The 18,325-nt window shown below is 49.9% G+C and overlaps 1 protein-coding gene across 4 annotated transcripts; it reads left to right on the top strand.

Moving 5' to 3' along the window:
* The first annotated feature begins 1,009 nt into the window (after window positions 1-1,009).
* Window positions 1,010-18,046, top strand: IGFBPL1 (insulin like growth factor binding protein like 1). 4 transcript variants are annotated; one of them, XR_003512295.1, is made up of 5 exons: window positions 1,010-1,595; window positions 11,497-11,606; window positions 12,279-12,395; window positions 14,320-14,524; window positions 16,103-17,035. XR_003512295.1 is itself a non-coding variant. In XM_027549707.1 (5 exons), exons 1-4 carry the CDS (start codon window positions 1,148-1,150, stop codon window positions 14,467-14,469), a joined length of 825 nt encoding a protein of 274 aa, XP_027405508.1. In that variant the 5' UTR covers window positions 1,010-1,147; the 3' UTR covers window positions 14,470-14,478; window positions 16,103-18,046. The 4 variants fall into 4 exon arrangements, 3 of the variants coding, with proteins under 3 accessions (XP_027405508.1, XP_027405507.1, XP_027405506.1); XM_027549707.1 differs by having other exon boundaries at window positions 14,320-14,478; window positions 16,103-18,046; XM_027549706.1 differs by having other exon boundaries at window positions 14,320-14,474.
* Window positions 18,047-18,325: the final 279 nt, after the last annotated feature.

Raw genomic sequence — 18,325 nt, 5'->3', positions numbered from 1 at the left:
CTCCAGGACATCAAAGCATTATTTGTAGTTAACAAAAGTACTGAAAACAACTGGTTAAATAACTACAGTTTTCTGCATTTAAACACTCTGCAAAGTTGAAAAGTCCAAGGACAATCCAAAATGTATCACCATCTGATCACCATCAAAGTCACTGTTGACTGTGAGATGCACCATGACTTTATGCAGCCTGCCTGCTCAATCTTTGGGACCCCATCGCCTGTAGCCCACCAGGCTCCTCTGTCCACAGAATTTTCCAGACAAGAATACTGGAAGGGGTTGTCCTTTCCTCCTCCAGGGGATCTGCCGCACCCAGGGACTGAACCTCTGTCTCTTGCATCTCCTGCATTAGCAGGTGGATTCTTTACCACTGCGCCACCTGGGAAGCCCTTATGCAGCATCAAGGGGGAAATGAGCCAATAAAACTCCACTCCATTGATTGTACAAGAGGTTGATTTCAGAGAAGGTAAGAGGCGGGGGAACTATGGGAAATACTGTGAGTAGAAAACCCAAGCACAAAGTAATGTGTAGGGCATTCGTGTGTGTCTGTGTGTGTATTTAAAGGGAGGGGCTATGCAATCATACGTACTTTTATAAAGATAAAAATTCCTAGAAAGATACCCAAGAACCTGATAACAGGTGTGCCCTCTTGACACTTGGTTGGGGCATTGGGATATCAGGTGGAAGGGAGGTCCTCTTTTCATAGTTACATTCATTTGTTAACTTTGACATTTTAAGCCATGTATTCCTTTTTTAAAAATAAAATTTGGGAAACTACTAGATGCAAAGTAAAATAAAAGAGAGCATCCTTCTGGATTAAGGGGCACAGTACTTAGAGCCAGCCTTGGATCCGGAGATTGTATATTCAATCCTTGCTCTACTAGAGCGACCTTGGGCAAGTTCCCGCCCCTACGGGATCTCCAAGAGCCCAATGGTTGTCGAAGAGCGGATCTCAGAACACTCCTCCATCTCAGAGCCCAGGCCAGGCCATCAGCCCACCCGCTGCGCTAGTCTCAGCCGGGCAGCCGACTGCTGGCGCCCGGCGGTGCAGGCCCGGCCAATCAGCGGTCGCGGGGCGGGCGGGGTGGCGGCGCAGCGCGCGCAGAGAGAAGCACGAAGCAGAGGCACCAGTGCCGTCCGGGAGCGGACCATGCCACGCTCACCCGGGCTCTTCCTGCTGCTGCTTGTGCTGCAGCCGCTGCCAGCCCTGGGCCTCGGGCTCCGCAGCGCAGGCGGACGAAACCCGGAGTGCGGTCCGTGCCGACCGGAGCGCTGTCCCGAGCCCGTGCGCTGCCCGGTGCCTGGCATCGTGGCGCGCGACGAGTGCGGCTGCTGCGCGCTCTGCCTGGGCGCCGAAGGCGCGAGCTGCGGGGGCCGGGCCGGCGCGCGTTGTGGCCCAGGGCTCGTGTGTGCGAGCCGCGCCGCGGGGGCCGCGCCCGAGGGCACCGGGCTCTGCGTGTGCGCGCAGCGCGGCTCGGTCTGCGGCTCGGACGGCCGGTCGTACCCCAGCGTTTGTGCGCTGCGCCTGCGCGCCCGCCAGGCGCCCCGCGCGCTCCCTGGCCACCTGCACAAGGCGCGCGACGGCCCCTGCGAATTTGGTGAGTCTAGCTTCTGCCCCGCGGTGCTGGGGCGGGTGAAAAAGAGGGACCCTGACCCTCTGGGGAGTGGGGTGAAGGATCTTTTGTTGCACAGCGATGGACAGCTCTGCCCAGGCCTCAGTTTTCCCTATGGGGTCAGTTTTCTCACCTGGACAGTTACTCAAGGAGACGGGGGTGAGGGGTGTGTCTGCGGGGGTGGGGGTGGGGGGGGCGCTCAGGAATCCACATCCTGAACCCTCTCTTACCAAGCCCTTGGAGTCACCAGTCACAGAGCTGGTCGTAATTTTGGTGAGCCTGCTGTCCCTTTTGGTACTTAAATACTTACTGATACAATTGTTTGCAGGTCTGGCATATTTGCCTCCGAAAGACTGAGAGTGTGGGAAGCAGGGTGTTCCCGCTGGGTCCAGCTCCCTGGGGTCCCACCTTGGACCTGACGGGGGTGGGTTGTGTGAATGAAGAGGGAGAGCAGATGGAGATGCTGGAGGAGGAGGAGGAGGAGGAGCTGGAGCTGCAGATTGAGACTCTTGGAGTCCGGGGGATTAGGGCACCGGGGTTCAGTGAGTGTGGAGTCCTGCCCTGCGGGGAATCTTGAGGAAGATCTCGCCCAGGACAGGTAAAACCTTGGGAGACCTAAGCTCTGAAGAGATTGTGGTGCCATCAGAAGCAGACCCCAGGTTTTATAAGACTGAAGTTTATAGAATTTGGAGGGTCCCACTTTAAGTAAGTTGTTCCACTTTAAGTAAGGGCTTCCCTGGTGGCTTAGAGGGTAAAGACTCTGCCTGCAAAATGGAAGACCTGGGTTCGATCCCTGGGGTGGGAAGATCCCCTGGAGAAGGCAATGGCTACCCACTCCAGTATTCTTGCCTGGAGAATCCCATGTACTGTATAGTCCCTGGGGCTGCAGAGTCAGACACTACTGAGAGACTTTCACTTTCACTTCAAGTAAAGTAATAGAAAATGATTAATTGCTTGGGACCTAAAAACACAAGCTTCATTAACATCACAATAAAGCCATTTATGCGTTCGTATTTGCTCACTTTCTACATGTAATGTTTCAAAACCAAACAGAAACAAACCAAAATATTAGTATAGGGATGCCCAGTCAAGCACCCTGCTGGGCCATTAGATTTTGGAGAAATGCCCCTTGTCTAGGCGGCCTGGAGGGGGAAGTGGAGAGTATAGGTGAGCTTGTGCCAGAGGAGTCGCAAGGAGGCCCAACTTTGGGGTTCTGGCCTGGGACTGGAGACCCAAGAGCAGACCTAAATGCTTCATTCAGTGTCATGACTTCAGCTGCAACAAGGAAGCCTTGGGGGTGGGGGACGGCCTTTGGAATTTCTAGTAAGTATTATCTTTCACCAAGAATCCCATTTAGATGCCCTCAAGTCCAGGAGACCCAGTGGCTTGTTGGAGATGAGGCAAGAAGGCCCCTGTCTCTGGAAACTTGGAAATAATGTGCTGCCCACTGTGGAGTCTGAGGCAGCCCGGAGAGCACAGGCAAGTCACTGCTGGCTGTTCCTCACTGGGGCTCCCGGTGGAGGAGAGAGCTGGCTGTTGCTTCCCTGGTGCGGCTTTGGGCTGGGACCTTCCAGGGGCTGTGTCAGCCCCTGTGGAGTTACTGTTGAGCTCCCTCCACTTCGAACCTTTGTTTATGCCCTGTGGCATTTAAACAGCCCTGTCTCCTTCCTTCTTCTTTCTATCATCTGTTTTTACAATCTACTTTCCTCAGCAGTTAATTCTGCTGAGGCAAGTCTCTTTGTTTCCAGACAGATAACACTTTCACTCCACACGCAGGAGACATGAGAAATGCTGACCAGGTCTCCAGACTAACCGGTGCTGATGCTCTCAAATGATTCCTCCCTGGACTGGCACTCTGTTTCTAAGAGAGAGCTGCCGTGAAGGCATTTAGACCCAATCTACTGTTATACGGAGGAGACCGAGACCCTTGGGGCAGGGCACTCATCCAGGGTGACCAGGGTGACCAGTAAAACCTGACTGGCTTCCAGGTCCCCAGCACCCTGTTCAGCACTGTTTCAGGACAGGACTTGATAGTATTAAGTCGGGCAGGTGGCGGTTGCCATGGTTACCACAGTGTGGGCAGATGGAGGTCCCGTACCCCTAATTCATTGAAAATTACCAAATGACAAGTAAATGTGACAGCCCCTTCACTCTGATCTGTGGGCTCTGAGCCCACCACAGGCACAGGCCCCGGGAGTAAAGATGTTTATGGAGCCAAACACAAGTAATTCAGAAGCTGCTTTTAACGATCCCAGGAGTGACAGGCGTCAGGCCTCCCCACAATTTAGCTTTCCTTCCCTACCAGCGACTGTGTCGTTGGCCACTACCCAGACCCCAGCACTATCATCCCATTGCGTTCTGTCCTGAAGTGTTTGTGCGGCCCCTGCTCTTGGGCCCTGGTGAAGCAGGAAGGTGTGAACCAGGGATCTTTTCAGCTAGGGAAAATGGCACCTCATTCTGTGCTGCCCTCGAGCCAGCCTTTATTCAGACAACATGGCAGGAGCACTTTTTAACGATGTCCCTGGGGACCTCGCTGCTTGACGGGAAACAGATCGAGTCAGAGCAGCAGCTGTTCTGCTTCAATATTGGCAATAAAGTCACCCCTCCCCTGTCCTCTCCTGTGCCTTCAGTAAACCAGCACCTGACTTTAAGGGAATGAAGCCTCCAGAAATATTAGGTTTCGCAGTGTGGGAAGTGTTCGTACCCAAATACCTCTGGTGTGATTTCAGGCTTAAATTCTGACCTTTCCTCCTATGCTCTGAAATGCCCCAAAATTCGAATTATGAGAGTAATCCTGTGATCAACACACATGCATTGAAGACTCACTGGGTTCCAACATAAAAATAATTTTTGGCTATTGGAAATCACTTTTGCATTCCATCTTCTTTCTTGATTTTTTACAACTACCCTGGCCAGGTCTCACTCCCACTTCATAGAAGGACAAACTAAGGCTGGTAGAAGAGAGTTTCCTGGAGTCACATGACTGGTTGCTGGCCAAGGTGGGGCTCCAGTTCCTGACTCTTTTCAGATGGAGTCATGTATCTATAACCTGCTGGCAACTTGATGAGGAAGGTGCTGCAAACTGGCTACCTTTGAATCTTTAGTTTCTCAGTCTGAATCCACCTTCCTTTTCCCCTCCAAGGCTCGCTGCTGGTACCTCGTTTCAGCACCTGGTGATGGCTCCTCAGAGGAACAGGGATAGCTTCACACAAGGGGAAGCAGCTGAGTGGAGCTTGAAAGATGGGTAGAAAATTCCTGGGCTGAGAAGCGGGGGCAGAGAGGCACCGCATAAACCAAGGCAAGGAGGTAGGAGCTCCTGGGGCGAGTGTGAACAGTGGACCCATAGGCAATACCCAGTGGGCTGGTTGGCGGAGGAGATGAGACCCAGAGTCATCTGGGGCAGGCTCGTTGCGGAACTGGCGTGCCGTTCTGTGGGGTGAACCTTCATTCTGTACTGAGGTATTGGTTCCGTTTCTCAACAGTAAGGTGGTGGTGATGTTAGTGTTTTGTTATCATTACTTTAAAAAGCTGCTTTGTTCCATGTACCCTGATCGTTTGCTAGCACTGGGAGGAGGTTGGGGTCCTGCAGACAGCAGGTTGAGGTCGTGTTTTGAGTGCTGCATTAGATAGGAATGGGGTACCATGCCAACCAAGCCGCTGAAGCATCAGTGAGCTATTGAGATCCTAAATCTTAGAAAATTCGCCTTGGTTGAAATTCCATCTCCACTTAGAAATCTCAGTCTGTGCAAGGCCTGTGTTACCAGGTAACCAGGAGATGCAGCAAATGCCACTTTGTGAGAGGGACAAAGAAGGGGGCCTCATGCTCAAAAGCCTTTCATACTGAGGGAGGGGGCTTGAGGCGCACACTGCAGGGAGTCGGATTAAGCTGTTTCTGGTTCCACATGTAATGCGACTATTAGCATAAATTATCAGGGCTGTTCAGTGCACTGATTATTAAACCCTTTGGTTGTGTGCTTTTCCATATGAGCAGATGGGTTCCTGGGAGATGACTTTTGATATTCTTTCTTTCCCAAGCACCATTAACTTTAGACAAATCTTGGAGGCATTAGGAAAGATCTTTTATTCCAGCCATCAAGGACATACTCAGTCCATGGGGTGGGGGGACAGCTCCCCACACACTATAGTAATAATATCGATCCCTTTCATTTCTATAGATCCACAAGGTTAATAACACAGTCACATCCATTCTTTCCCTTTACCCCGGAGGATGTGGGGCTATGGTCATTATTGTCATTTGCAGATAAGGAGAAAATTGTTAGCAACTTGCCCGGTGGTTGGCGGCCAGACCCCCGGGGCATTTGGGTTTCCTTTGGTAGTGTTTGAGCTTCTCAGGTGGCTCGGTGGGTAAAGAATCCACCTACAATGCAGGAAACGCAGGCAGATCCAAGTTCGGGTCCCAGTTCGGGAAGATCCCCGGAGGAGGGCATGGCAACCTACTCCAGTATTCTTGCCTGGAGAATCCCATGGACAGAGGAGCCTGGTGGGCTGCAGTTCACAGGGTCACAAAGACTCAGACACGACTCAAGCGACCGAGCACACACGCACAGTACTGTTTGCCCACCCTCTGTGCTGCCTCCGAGGGTGTACACCTGGGTGACTAGTCTGTTCCCTGATGGGTGAGTTTGTACCATCCCAGCATTTCCAGGGCAGTAGCTGACATGAGCAGAAGGAAGCAAGTGTTTAGCAAGGAAGAGCTAGGGAGACAAAACCAGCAGATTCCCAGGCGGGGCTGACCAGGCACCATCCTCACTCCTGAAAGCCACGTGACTCTTGCCAAAGGCCGGTGGAGAGGAGAGCCCTGGCTCTTCCAGAAGGGTGGCAGCTCAGGCGGCAGTGGGCTGGGCTCTCTAAAGAGAGGGCTGCGGACCACGGCCTTGGGAGCCTCCGGGGAAGGGCCCACCGATAGCCCACTCCCCAAAGGCCAGTAGAGAGTCTCAGCATCATCACAGACTACCCTTGGGGTAGCACACCCTGTGGAATCTGCAGGTCCTTCTGTGCAAGCTGGAATTCTTGTGATTGTCCTCACAGGAGCCCATGCAGAGGGCAGCGCGGGGAGAAGGGACTCCTGTGCCCATTTTAAAGAAGAAGAAACTGGGGTGTGGGCGAGACAGGACAGAGCCTGAGTTCCCAGGGCAGTCACGAGTTGCAGGGCCTCAGTGCCACACTTCAGTGAGCCCTTGGGAGCAGTAAGACTGGGAGCATCCTGCCAGGATTACGGACACACCACCCATTTAATGGTATCTTCACAAGAGCTGCTCTCTGGGGTGATGTTGGGAGGGTTTCATTTCTGTGCAGAAAAGAGTAAATGTGGACACACCACCCATTTAATGGTATCTTCACAAGAGCTGCTCCCTGGGGTGATGTTGGGAGGGTCTCATTTCTGTGCAGAAGAGTAAATGTGGCGGGCCTGAGACTGTTATCCTTGGAAAGGCCCACTGAGAATTTGGATGTGTGGAGGCATCCCACCATCTCCAGAATTGAGAAGAGTCACTCACTGCATGCGAACTGTACAATCAGCATGGTTTATGCTGCACACCTGCTTTCCTTTTGGGAGTCTGGAGTTTTGGTATGTAGTAGGCAGAGGGTGCGGAGAAGGCAATGGCACCCCACTCCAGTACTCTTGCCTGGAAAATCCCACGGACGGAGGAGCCTGATAGGCTGCAGTCCATGGGGTCACTAAGAGTTGGACACGACTGAGCGACTTCACTTTCACTTTTCACTTTCATGCACTGGAGAAGGAAATGGCAGCCCACTCCAGTGTTCTTGCCTGGAGAACCCCAGGGACGGGGCAGCCTGGTGGGCTGCCGTCTCTGGGGTCGCACAGAGTCGGACACGACTGAAGCAAATTAGCAGCAGCAGCAGCAGCAGCAGCAGGCAGAGGGTGCCTAGGGGACTGGCTCCCAGTAAAAACCCTAGGCACTGAGTGTCTAGTGAGCCTCCTTGGTAGAGGCCTGTCATATGTGTTGTCACAGGTTGTGCTGGAGAATTAAGTGCCTCATCCTCTGTGACTCCACTGGGAGAGGCTTCTGAAAGCATGCTCCTGGTTTCCTGAGCCTTTGTGCCATGAATCTCTTTTCCCTTTGCTGTTTTGCTTTGTCTCCTTTGTTGTAATAAATCCCACTATGAATAAACTGTGCCAAGTCCCATGAGTCCTCGTAGCAAGTCATTGATCCTGGGACTTGTCTTGGGGGCCCCCAACACAATACCTTAGGAACTCATTCTTATTCTGGGATATAGTGCATACGGCTAACATATGTTTCACCCTTAAAATTCATGTGGAATTAATGGAATCAGAGTGCCTAGGTTTGCATCCTTGCTCCCCCAGGTGCTTCACCTTTCTGAGCTTTGGATTTCTTATCTGTTAAGTGGGGCTAAAAGCACCTACTTCCCATGACTGGTGTGAAGATGAGAGGGTGCTGGACATGGAAGTGTCATCTCAGGAGAAGGCAGGAAGTTATGGGACTGAGCCCCCTGGGCTCATAGTCTCACCCTGCTGTGTAAGGCTGGGTAACCCTGGCTAGCTCCCTCAGATGGCAGCTGGGGAGACTGCTGGAAGGATCAAATGGCTTACCGCTGTAAGCAGAAGGGTGGCATTATTACTATCATGATGGGATTCCCAGGTGGCTCAGTGGTAAAGAATTCTCCTGCAGTGCAGGAGACACAGGCTCGATCCCTGGGTTGTGAATATCCCCTGGAGCAGGAAATGGCAACCCACTTCAGTATTCTTGCCAGGAAAATCCCATGGGCAGAGGAGCCTGGTGGGTTACAGCATGGGGTCACAAAGAGCTGGCCACGACTGAGCGCACACACACACACACACACACACACACACACACACACACTATCGTGATAATGATGGCTGATTTTAAAGAGCCATTATGGATAAAAAAAATCTCTAAATTTAAAATCAGATATGTTTAAATTAAAACTAGATTAAGCTACAGGAGGAAATTTTTTGAAATAACTGAACACTGCTATATCTTGAGTTATGGTAGTGGTTACACGGTGTATGCATTTGTCAAAACTTAGAACTGTACACTAGAAAGAATGAATGTACTGTGTATACATTTAAAAATAAATCAAAGCTTGAATGTCGCTTTATTGCCAAAAGCAGTGGGCTCTTTTGGAAAAGAAATGCTATTTTCTGGCTTGAAACTATTGGCAAAGGCAGTATTTCCAAGACGGTCTTTAACTGTAGTTATGGAAAAAGAGGGAAATGCAAGGAGAGAGAGAGATGAAATGTGATTTACTGGCTTATTCATTTAGGCTTGAAAGGGACTGATGAAATCTCATTTAAAATTTATGGCTCTACATGAACGGAAGTAAAACATGTTGATTGAGTGTCCCTTTGGAATCTATTGAGGGCTTTAGAATAAGATGCAGTTCTGATTGTTCCCACAGCGAGCCATTTGAGGACTGGTTTGGGCTCCGGGGGAGGCGATGCTGGCAGGAGGATGTGAATAAATTAGACTGTCTTTGTTGCCCATTGCAGATGGGTCTCTGCCATAGAGCAGGGGTGCTGTGGTTCTTTGTGGTGGTTGGCAGGTGGCTGGGGCGTGTCGGGTGATGTTAGAAGCCTGGAACCTTGGTTTATTCGGGGGACTGGCTACACTCGGGGTTGTGGGTAGAGGTGTGGTGCTTAGAGGGGTTGGTCACAGCTGAAGGAGTGAGCTGATCGGCCTGAGGGGGAAGAAAACAGCCTGGGGTGAGGAGAGCAGCATTTGTATTCAACTTACTGGAGGCTACTTGAGGTAACCAGGGCTCCATAGGGCTCCTGGCAGCCCTGGGATTGATAGGTGGGAGTTACAGGACGCAGGTTTTAACTCCAGGTGAGGACAACCTTTCTTACTAGAAGAGTCAAGGATGGAAGGGCCTGGCTTTATAAGTAGTGAGCTCTCCATCACTGGGGGCATGCAAGTGGAGGCTAGATGAGTCCATCACAGACCGTCAGGCACATGCTTTGGGGAGTTGGGCCTCTCCAGTTTGAAATAAGAAGCTCGAAGACAATTTCCCAGAGATCTTTTGGCATCAGTTCGACAGGGTCTGCTTCCTAGTCTGTCTAGAGGGTCCAGACCTGTCTCATTTCTGCACCCTTTCATTCCTTCCCTCCATGCTCTCCATCCAGCCTTCTGTCTCTCTCCCTTTGTTCTCCTTTTTCACTGCAGCCTCACCTCGGCTGGCAAAGGCCCTTTCCTTCTCCAAGGCTGGCCTGTGGAGGGCAGAGGGCATGTCCATCAGTCACCAGGCAAAGTGCCAAGAGCCGTGGACTCTGCAATTTGATGCCCAGGGATGAATGTGTTTACTCTTTTGTTTGTCACATGTTTCTTTGCGGAGTCATCTGTTTGACAGGCCTACCCTGCCCCGCACTTGCACACTGTGCTACCTTAAACCCTCACTTTCACACTCAACATGTACTAAAATCAGCTCAACAGTCCTGTGACACAGGGGGTATTATCCTCATCTCAGAAAGATCCCCTGGAGGAGGGCATGGGAACCCACTCCAGTGTTCTTCCCTGGAGAATCCCACGGACAGAGAAGCCTGGCAGGCTACAGTCCATAGTATTGCAGAGTCGGACACAACTGAAGTGACTTAGCGCACACGCATCCCCATCTTACAGACAGCAAACCTGAGCAGAGAGTGTTCTCTTGGCCAGGCCTCCACATTGCACCTCCCCAAGACCACACTGGCCTCAGCTGTGAGGGTAGGCTGGTGAGACCAGATGAAGCATCTGCACTGTGAGGCAGGCTGAGATTCAGCAGGTCAAAGTGGGCAGATCCCTGGTACTGGACTAGGACACACCCCCAGGCCCTCAGGATGGGCAGCTGCGGTGCATCCCAAACAGAGGACAGGCAGGGCAGGGCAGGCAAGCATGCTGAGGCCCAGATGGAGGGCCTGAAGGCCAAGGCAGCTGGGCTTAATTCTTTTAGGCCCAGTGTAAGCAGAGTAGGGGCTGGCCACAGGAAGAAGGACAAACGAGTGTGGAGTATCAGCTAAGAACATCTAACTCAGGACTTCCCTGGTGGTCCAGTGACTTTCCCAATGCAGGGTGCTGGGGGTTTGATCCCTGTTCAGGGAACTGATCCCACGTGCCGCAACTAAAGATCCAGTGCCACAACTAAGACCCAAATAAATGAGAAAATAAGCATTTAAAAAAGAATGTCTAACTCAAATGCCATATGCTTTCCCGTCCCACCTGGCAAGCCCACGCCCTCCATCTTTTCTGTAAAGTCCTGGCAGCCTAGCACCACATTGCCCAATTCCCTGATTTACTTTTCTCTGGCAGCAGCGAAGCTCAGCATCCGTGCCTGCAGTTTTGCCCTTGAGGATGGGGATGGGGATGGGGAGGTTGGTGGAGCCTGTGATATGCAAATGAGCATCTTGAACCGCAGGGGGTCTCAGCAGGGGGTGAGGGCAGCTGTGGTTTGTGGCATTATTCTTTGAACGCCCTCGATGCAGAAGGAAAAAAGCCCATCTGTTAGAAGACTCTGCCTCGCCTGTGTTAGAAGACAGCAGCCCCTCCCAGAGCCTGCCACCCTGTCGTGTAGTTGAGCTGTAAGCAGATGGCAGCTGGGAGGGATCCTGGGAGGGGTCCTGGGAGGGAGTCTGATGAGACCACAGACAGAAGTCGTCTTTCCTCTCTGGATCCCTGTTTTCCTGTTGGTAGAACAGAGGCAATGAAGGAGGAAATGAAGGCATCCTTTCAGGTCTAAGGAGAACTCCCTTCTAGGATTCCTTGCCTCTGAGTGTGTCCTTTCCGTGTAGGGAGATCTCACCTGCCCCAAGATGCTATGTGCAGGCAGGGGATCTTAGAGGTGAAGGGCTTGGCCAGGGTCAAGGTTGTCTTCCCTTGTCTTTTTCTCCCAGCTCCTGTGGTCATCACCCCACCCCAGAGTGTTCACAATGTCACCGGGGCACAGGTGTACCTGTCCTGTGAGGTGAGAGCTGTGCCCACCCCAGTTGTCACATGGAGGAAGGTATTTATATCCAAGAACTTCTCTGCATGTGTGTGTGTGTGTGTGTGTGTGTGTGTGTGGCTGGGGGAAGGTATAAATGTTTTTAAGAGTGTGTGTGTGTGTTTATCTCTTATGTGAGTTGGAGGATTACAAAAAATATGTTTCATTCCTCTGCCTCCAGATTTACAATTTAAAACTTTTACCCCAAAGCTCTCCCCAGAGAAGGGGTGTGGCTGTTTGCTCCCTTTGCCACTCAGCTGTCCAGGAAGTTCTGCTGTTTATCTAGCCTGGGTCAGCTGAGATGAAGTTAGAGCCTCCTCTACGGGATCTGGGTTTTAGAAAGACTTTGTTGGTGGAAGGTGACCCGATCCTATCCTAAAACTAGATCTTCCTGCAGCTCAGTTTTTGAGAGATGGAGATGAGCACAGCCTATGTTGTTTCCTTATCTCAACAGCCCTGAAAAGGGCCATGAAATTCTGGTGGTGGTGATGTCTGTATCTCTGCTGTCCAGCAGGGGGTGCTGTCTGTACATATATTCAGGCTTAAGAAGAAACTAATGTTTGATAGGAATGAGATACTAGGGTCTCAGCCTTCAAGTCAGCCAGGAGGTGAAGACAGTGAGGATGTCTGTGGGGTGGTCCTTATTCAGAAACGATTTTTATAAATCACTCCTGCTTTTTCTGCCTTCTGTAGGTCACACGGTCTCCTGAGGGCACCCAGGTAATGGAGGAGCTGCCTGGGGACCACACCAACATAGCTGTCCAGGTGCAAGGGGGCCCTTCTGACCATGAGGCCACGGCCTGGGTTTTGGTGAGTATCTCATTTGTTGATACTCATGGGCTTCCCTGGGAGCTCAGCTAGTAAAGAATCCACTTGCAATGCAGGAGACCCCGGTTCAATTCCCGGATCAGGAAGATCTGCTGGAGCAGGGATAGGTTACCAACTACAGTGTCCTTGGGCTTCCCTGGTGGCTCAGTTGGTAAAGAATCTGCCTGTAATTCGGGAGACCTGGGTTCGATCCCTGGGTTGGGAAGATCCCCTGGAGAAGGGAAAGGCTACCCACTCCAGTATTCTGGCTTGGAGAATTCCATGGACTGTATAGTCCTTGGCGTCACAAAGAGCTGGACACGACTGAGTAACTTTCACTTCACTGGCTGTTATTGACTGGCCCTTATAAAGCACCTTTTATATTCCTGTGTCACGTTACAACTTTCAAATGTTCTTATCCATTTCTCCCTGGGCTCTGCAGTAACTGTGAGGAAAGCAGGGCAGGTAGTATTAATGCCTGAGAGCAGAAGTGATCTCACTGGTAGGCAGAATATGGCCTCAGAAAGATGTCCATGTCCTAATCCCTGGAACTGGTGGATATGTTATATGGCAAGAGGGGAATAAGGTTGCAGATGGAATTAAGGTTATTAATCACTGACTTTAATAAAGTTATCCTGAGCTATCTGGGTGGGCCTGATACAATCACAGGAGTCTTTTAAATGTAGAAAAGAGAGGCAGAGGAGAGAGCCAGAGATGGCAGTATCAGAAGACATGAACTACTGTTGCTGGCTTTGAGGATGCAGGAAGGAGCCACAGGCTAAGGAATACAGGCAGCCTCTAGAATGCTTCTCATAGGGCATCTGGAAAGAAGGCAACCCTGCTGATACCTTGACCTTAGCCCACTGAGACCCATTTGGACGTCTGACTTCAAGAGGTGTACATAGTAAATTTGTGTTGTCTTAAGCCTTTAAGCATGTGGTCATGTGTAACAGAGCCATAGAAAACAAATACACTTGACTAAGACCACACGGCTGATAAAGGGAGTAGTAAGGGTTGGGGGCCGGGTGGGTGTGGACAGCACATTCCCATCCTCCTCCAGGGCTCTCCCATGCCACATGCAGCGGTGTGGCTGAGAAGAGGGAATGTCCTGTGTTTGAAAGGGTGATGGAGAAAGGAGATAAGGGCCCACGTGGGGCTAGTCACTCTACCTCCCTGAGCTTCAGTGTCCACAGCCATAAAAAGGGGGCTTTGGACTGGATCATGTCTGGTGAACCTAACATCTGTGACTTACTGGTGAGTCTCCTGTAATGTGAGGATAATGATGCTCCCCTTCAGCCATGATGGGATCAAAATGAGACAGGGTGCATAAACCCTCTCAGGTCTGTAGGGACTCACAGTTGAGAGACGCTGTTCTGATGAGAGAAAGCAAGAAAAGAGGGCGCTGCTGTGGATCTGCTCTGCAGGGGTGTGAGATGGGCTCTCCAGAGTGCCCTTCTGATTCCCTTCCCATCTCTGCCAGGTTTGGCAACTTCTCCACCCAGCTCAGAGGCTCAGGATGCAACTGGGTCCATGGCTTTTTCAAATGTAACATACTCCCCTGCTTTGTTAAAAGGAGAGGCAGGGGAAAGGTGTTATTTTGTCCATGGGGTCACAAAGAGTCAGACATGACCGAGCGACTGAGCACACACACATTTTCCTTAGAATCTATACCTATCACCTTCAATAAAAGGACCAGGTTGCTCTCAGTAAAAGGCAGGCTGCAGGAAACATTAAAATGAGAGCCAGGATACAGAGGGTACTGAGAAGGAAGTTTAACTCTGTCTCAGCAGCCAAGACAAGAAGAGAAATAAGAGGGTGAACTCTGTCTTTTTCCCAAAAGCTATAAGTGTTCAGGATCATTATGAACTAAGTAAGTGATTTTGCTGTGTCGTGTATGACTATACAAACTTGCCTGTTTAACTTCTAGATCAACCCTCTGAGGAAGGAAGACGAGGGGGTGTACCAGTGCCATTCAGCCAACGCAGTCGGGGAGGCCCAGTCGCATGGCACGGTGACCGTGGTGGATCGGAGTCAGTACAGAGCACCCCGCTTCCCAGCTCCAGATGACCGCCTGTGATGGGGGCACGTGTGTGTTTCGAGTCATCTGAGTTTGTACACCTCTGTCACAAGAGGTTGAGATGAGTTATAAGATGCATAATAAATAAAAAGAAAAATACTGAATCGAGGGAAACAGAGGAATGCAAACCAAGAGCAGAACATATTACAGTTGGCAGGTAGACTCTGGTGTGGTCTACACACATATCATGCTGGGCTTCCCACTAGCATGCCAAGTCAAGAGCTATGAACATTAGGGGTGTCCAGGTGAAAGAGACCACTAATTTTCTTTTTTTTCTGTTTCTGAGGCTGAATGGAATATTTCCTCCAAGTCTGCCCTGTGAGGGTGCTGAGAGGGCAGACATGGTCACTGTGATGGTGCCCGGGTGAAAACACGCACAAAGGAGACAGTCTGAGCTTCCTGGTTCTGTTCCCTTATGTGTAGCTCTGCAAGTAGTTAGCAGAGAAGGCAGTGGCACCCCACTCCAGTGTTCTTGCCTGGAGAATCCCAGGGACGGGGGAGCCTCATGGGCTGCAGTCCATGGGGTCTCGAAGAGTCGGACACGACTGAGCGACTTCACCTTCACTTTTCACTTTCATGCGTTGGAGAAGGAAATGGCAACCCACTCCAGTGTTCTTGCCTGGAGAATCCCAGGGACGGGGGAGCCTCATGGGCTGCTGGCTATGGGGTCGCACAGAGTCGGACACGACTGAAGCGACTTAGCAGCAGCAGCAGCAAGTAGTTAGAGCTTCTAGAAACAGGGAGGAAAGTGTAATGTGTAAAATCATCAAACAGAAATTCAGTTAGGAGATGGCTCTTACAGTTGCCCTCCTGATACTTCTAGTTTTTTATATATGTGTATTGTTATATATACAGCTTAGTGGTAAGGAATCTGCCTACCGAAGCAGGAGATGCAGATTTGATCCCTGAGTCAGAAAGATCCCCTGGAGAAAGAAATGGCAACCCACTCCAGTATTCTTGCCTGGGAAATCCCATGGACAGAGGAGCCTGGTGGGTACAGTCCATGGGGGTCACAGAGTTGGATAAGACTGAGTGACTAAACAACAACAACAAATAGAAACATATATGTATCAAAAAGTCAGGTATCAGGATTTTTTTCCCTATATGTATACTTATGTATATACACGTGTGTATATATATACATATATATATATAGGTTTCATATTTTAAATAAGTGTATATTTATATTTTAAAAACAGAAATGATACCAGGCTATGAATATAGTCTATTATAGTTGAGTTTTCAAAAGAAGTCACAAAGAGTCATGGAATTTTAAGCCATTGCCACTGCCTAGCTCTTGAGTTTTCTCTGCAGCCTGCAGAATAGGCCGGATCTTGCTTGCATAACTCTGGGGACACAGAGCTCTGTACGACCAAAAAACCATCTGTGGATTTTTCCAGTAATTGAAAGTTCTTCCTCATATTATGCAGGAATCTGCCTCTGAAATGCCCACCCATAGGTCTTAGTAATTCTGGGATCCCCCTAGGCACCTCTGCTCCCACCAGCACCCCTCCTGGTTGGGGAGAGATTTAAAGTTAGGGTCATTACCCCCACCTTCCGTCTAACATGTAGTTGACTATGACAGAGCAGGCTTCTTTTCTCTAATTTTTTTTTTTTCCCTCTTTTCTTCTAGGGTCTTAGAAACTTGATCACGGGATGACGGAAAAGTCAAGTCATGGATCATTTCACTTTGTGAAGAATTAGAAAAACTGTGTTTATAGATGACCCCTTTTGTATGTTTTTAAACATTAGATGCAAACTAGATTCGTATGCAGATGTAGTTTTTAGCAGGGCAAACAAACCTTGGGAAAACAGACTGCATGTAGCCTTTTTATACTTTTGAAATGAACAGCTCTGTGAGAATTCTTTTTTAGCTTCTCCCTCCAAGGGAAGGTCACATTTAAGTCCATGTAATTCTACAGGGCTGGGCAAAGTGTGTGTCAGCTGTGACTCTGCCTCATTTGTCCATGGTTGATTAGTGGGGCTCTGTGACAGACAGTGTGTGTTTTAGGAGGGGGAAGGTCTTGCTGTCCTCTGCCTGACCTCTAACTTGCTGTGTGATCTGGCTAGGTCCCTCCCTCTCTGGGCCTTGGTCTCTTCAGCTGTGAATGTGCTATTTGGACTGTATGTAACCTTTGTCCTTTCAAACACTGCCATCCTGGAGTAAGATGGTCCTACAGAAAAAATATGAGAAGTGTAGTCTTAGCATTCTTTTAAAAATATTCCCTCAAAAACAAACGCATTGCTTCACATGAGGGTGTGGAGAGCTGGCTATAGCTTATCTATTCCTGCTATTTTCCCATTTTAAAGAGATTTAGTCCTAGATGGAACACTTAACCAGGTTCAGAGGCTGAGTATTTGGGGACTAAGATATCCACTTATTAACAAGCCCAGCATTCTCTAACCAAGCAGGCAGTGGAGACCTGGCTTTTGGACATCAGATTGTAAAAAAAGGAGTCAACTGCTCTCTCTGGGCTGTAGATTAGATTATGCTGCTACTAAGTCACTTCAGTCGTGTCCGACTCTGTGCGACCCCATAGACAGCAGCCCACCAGGCTCCCCTGTCCCTGGGATTCTCCAGGCAAGAACGCTGGAGTGGGTTGCCATTTCCTTCTCCAGTGTATAAAAGTGAAAAGTGAAAGTGAAGTCACTCAGTCGTGTCCGACTCTTTGCAACCCCACGGATTGTAGCCCACCAGGCTCCTCCGCCCATGGGATTTTCCAGGCAAGAGTACTGGAGTGGGGTGCCATTGCCTTCTCCAGATTAGAGTATAGTAAAGTATATTTTACTTAGAGATGTTCTGAGGTCACCCAGAAACAAAACTTGCTTGCTTTTTTGTTAAGAAAGACGGAGAGTAATATCTGGCTAAAGAAATAGATCCCCTGGGTGACAAGTAAAATTCTTTAAAATCAAAATTGAGATCTCACATGTGGATAGCTGTTAAATTTCATGAAACACTTCTCTGTCTGGGGTTACTTCCCATCTCTGGGATGGCAGGTAGGATGCGCATTAATGTCCCTCCCCCTTTACAGGTGAAGAAACCAAGCTCTGAGTGTACAGTGCTTGCCTGAGGTCTGAAAGCCTCTGAGAAGGACTGGAGCTGAGGGCGCCTGGTCCACTTTGGCACCCTTTCCACTCCATGGTGCTACCTCTCAGAACAGTTTGTATCCATGAGAAGGAAGATGCTGCCAGTTCCACGGGTTTCAGGGATTCTCCTCAGGGTCTGTCTCAACTTTTAAACCAACACCCTCATGACGCTCACTTTGAGCATTGCATTTTGGAGTCTTTTTGGAATTGCATTTTCTTCCTTTAAGCCTGGCTATTCCACATCTGAAATGTTGGGGTGGCATCACCCTAACGAACACAGCAGAGGACTGTCCCAGGACTCCAGAAACATGAGGTTCATTTGGGAATGCATCCCTATCTTTCTGGGTGACCCTGAGCAAGTCCCCTTCACTTTCTGGACCTCAGTTTCCTCATGTGAATGAGAAGGGAATGAAACTAGATCAGTGGTTTTCAAACTTTAAAACATTGGAACCCCTTCTTTGAATAAAGTCAGAACTGAAACTGATCACAAGTGGGAAGCTGCGCTTGTCTGTTGGAGGCTGGGCCTTCTAGGGGACCGGCTCACATCCCCTTCCTACACAGCACACCGCCCCACCCCAATGAGTGACTTTCTGTGTCCAAGTCTGTGGTTAATTCCTCTGTGATTTGAGTGATTGGGAGATGGCTTGGGAAGACATTTAGTGAAACTATGTCAGAGGAAAAGGGAACTGTGGCTGGGGAGAACAGCATCATGCATTTGCTGATAAGCACATTCAGCAAAATCGGTTGAATCACCCCAGATTTGCCCGGT

Source organism: Bos indicus x Bos taurus, chromosome 8, assembly GCF_003369695.1.
Source record: "Bos indicus x Bos taurus breed Angus x Brahman F1 hybrid chromosome 8, Bos_hybrid_MaternalHap_v2.0, whole genome shotgun sequence".
NCBI lineage: Eukaryota > Metazoa > Chordata > Mammalia > Artiodactyla > Bovidae > Bos > Bos indicus x Bos taurus.
The sequence above is the reverse complement of the archived record's forward strand: the minus strand, read 5'-3'. Positions and strand labels throughout refer to the sequence as shown.

Coding starts and splice junctions, on each gene's coding strand:
- IGFBPL1 (XM_027549707.1), top strand. CDS start 1,148: ATGCCACGCTCACCCGGGCTCTTCCTGCTGCTGCTTGTGCTGCAGCCG. Junction 1,596..11,496: donor CGACGGCCCCTGCGAATTTG/GTGAGTCTAGCT, acceptor TTTTTCTCCCAG/CTCCTGTGGTCATCACCCCA. Junction 11,607..12,278: donor CAGTTGTCACATGGAGGAAG/GTATTTATATCC, acceptor TGCCTTCTGTAG/GTCACACGGTCTCCTGAGGG.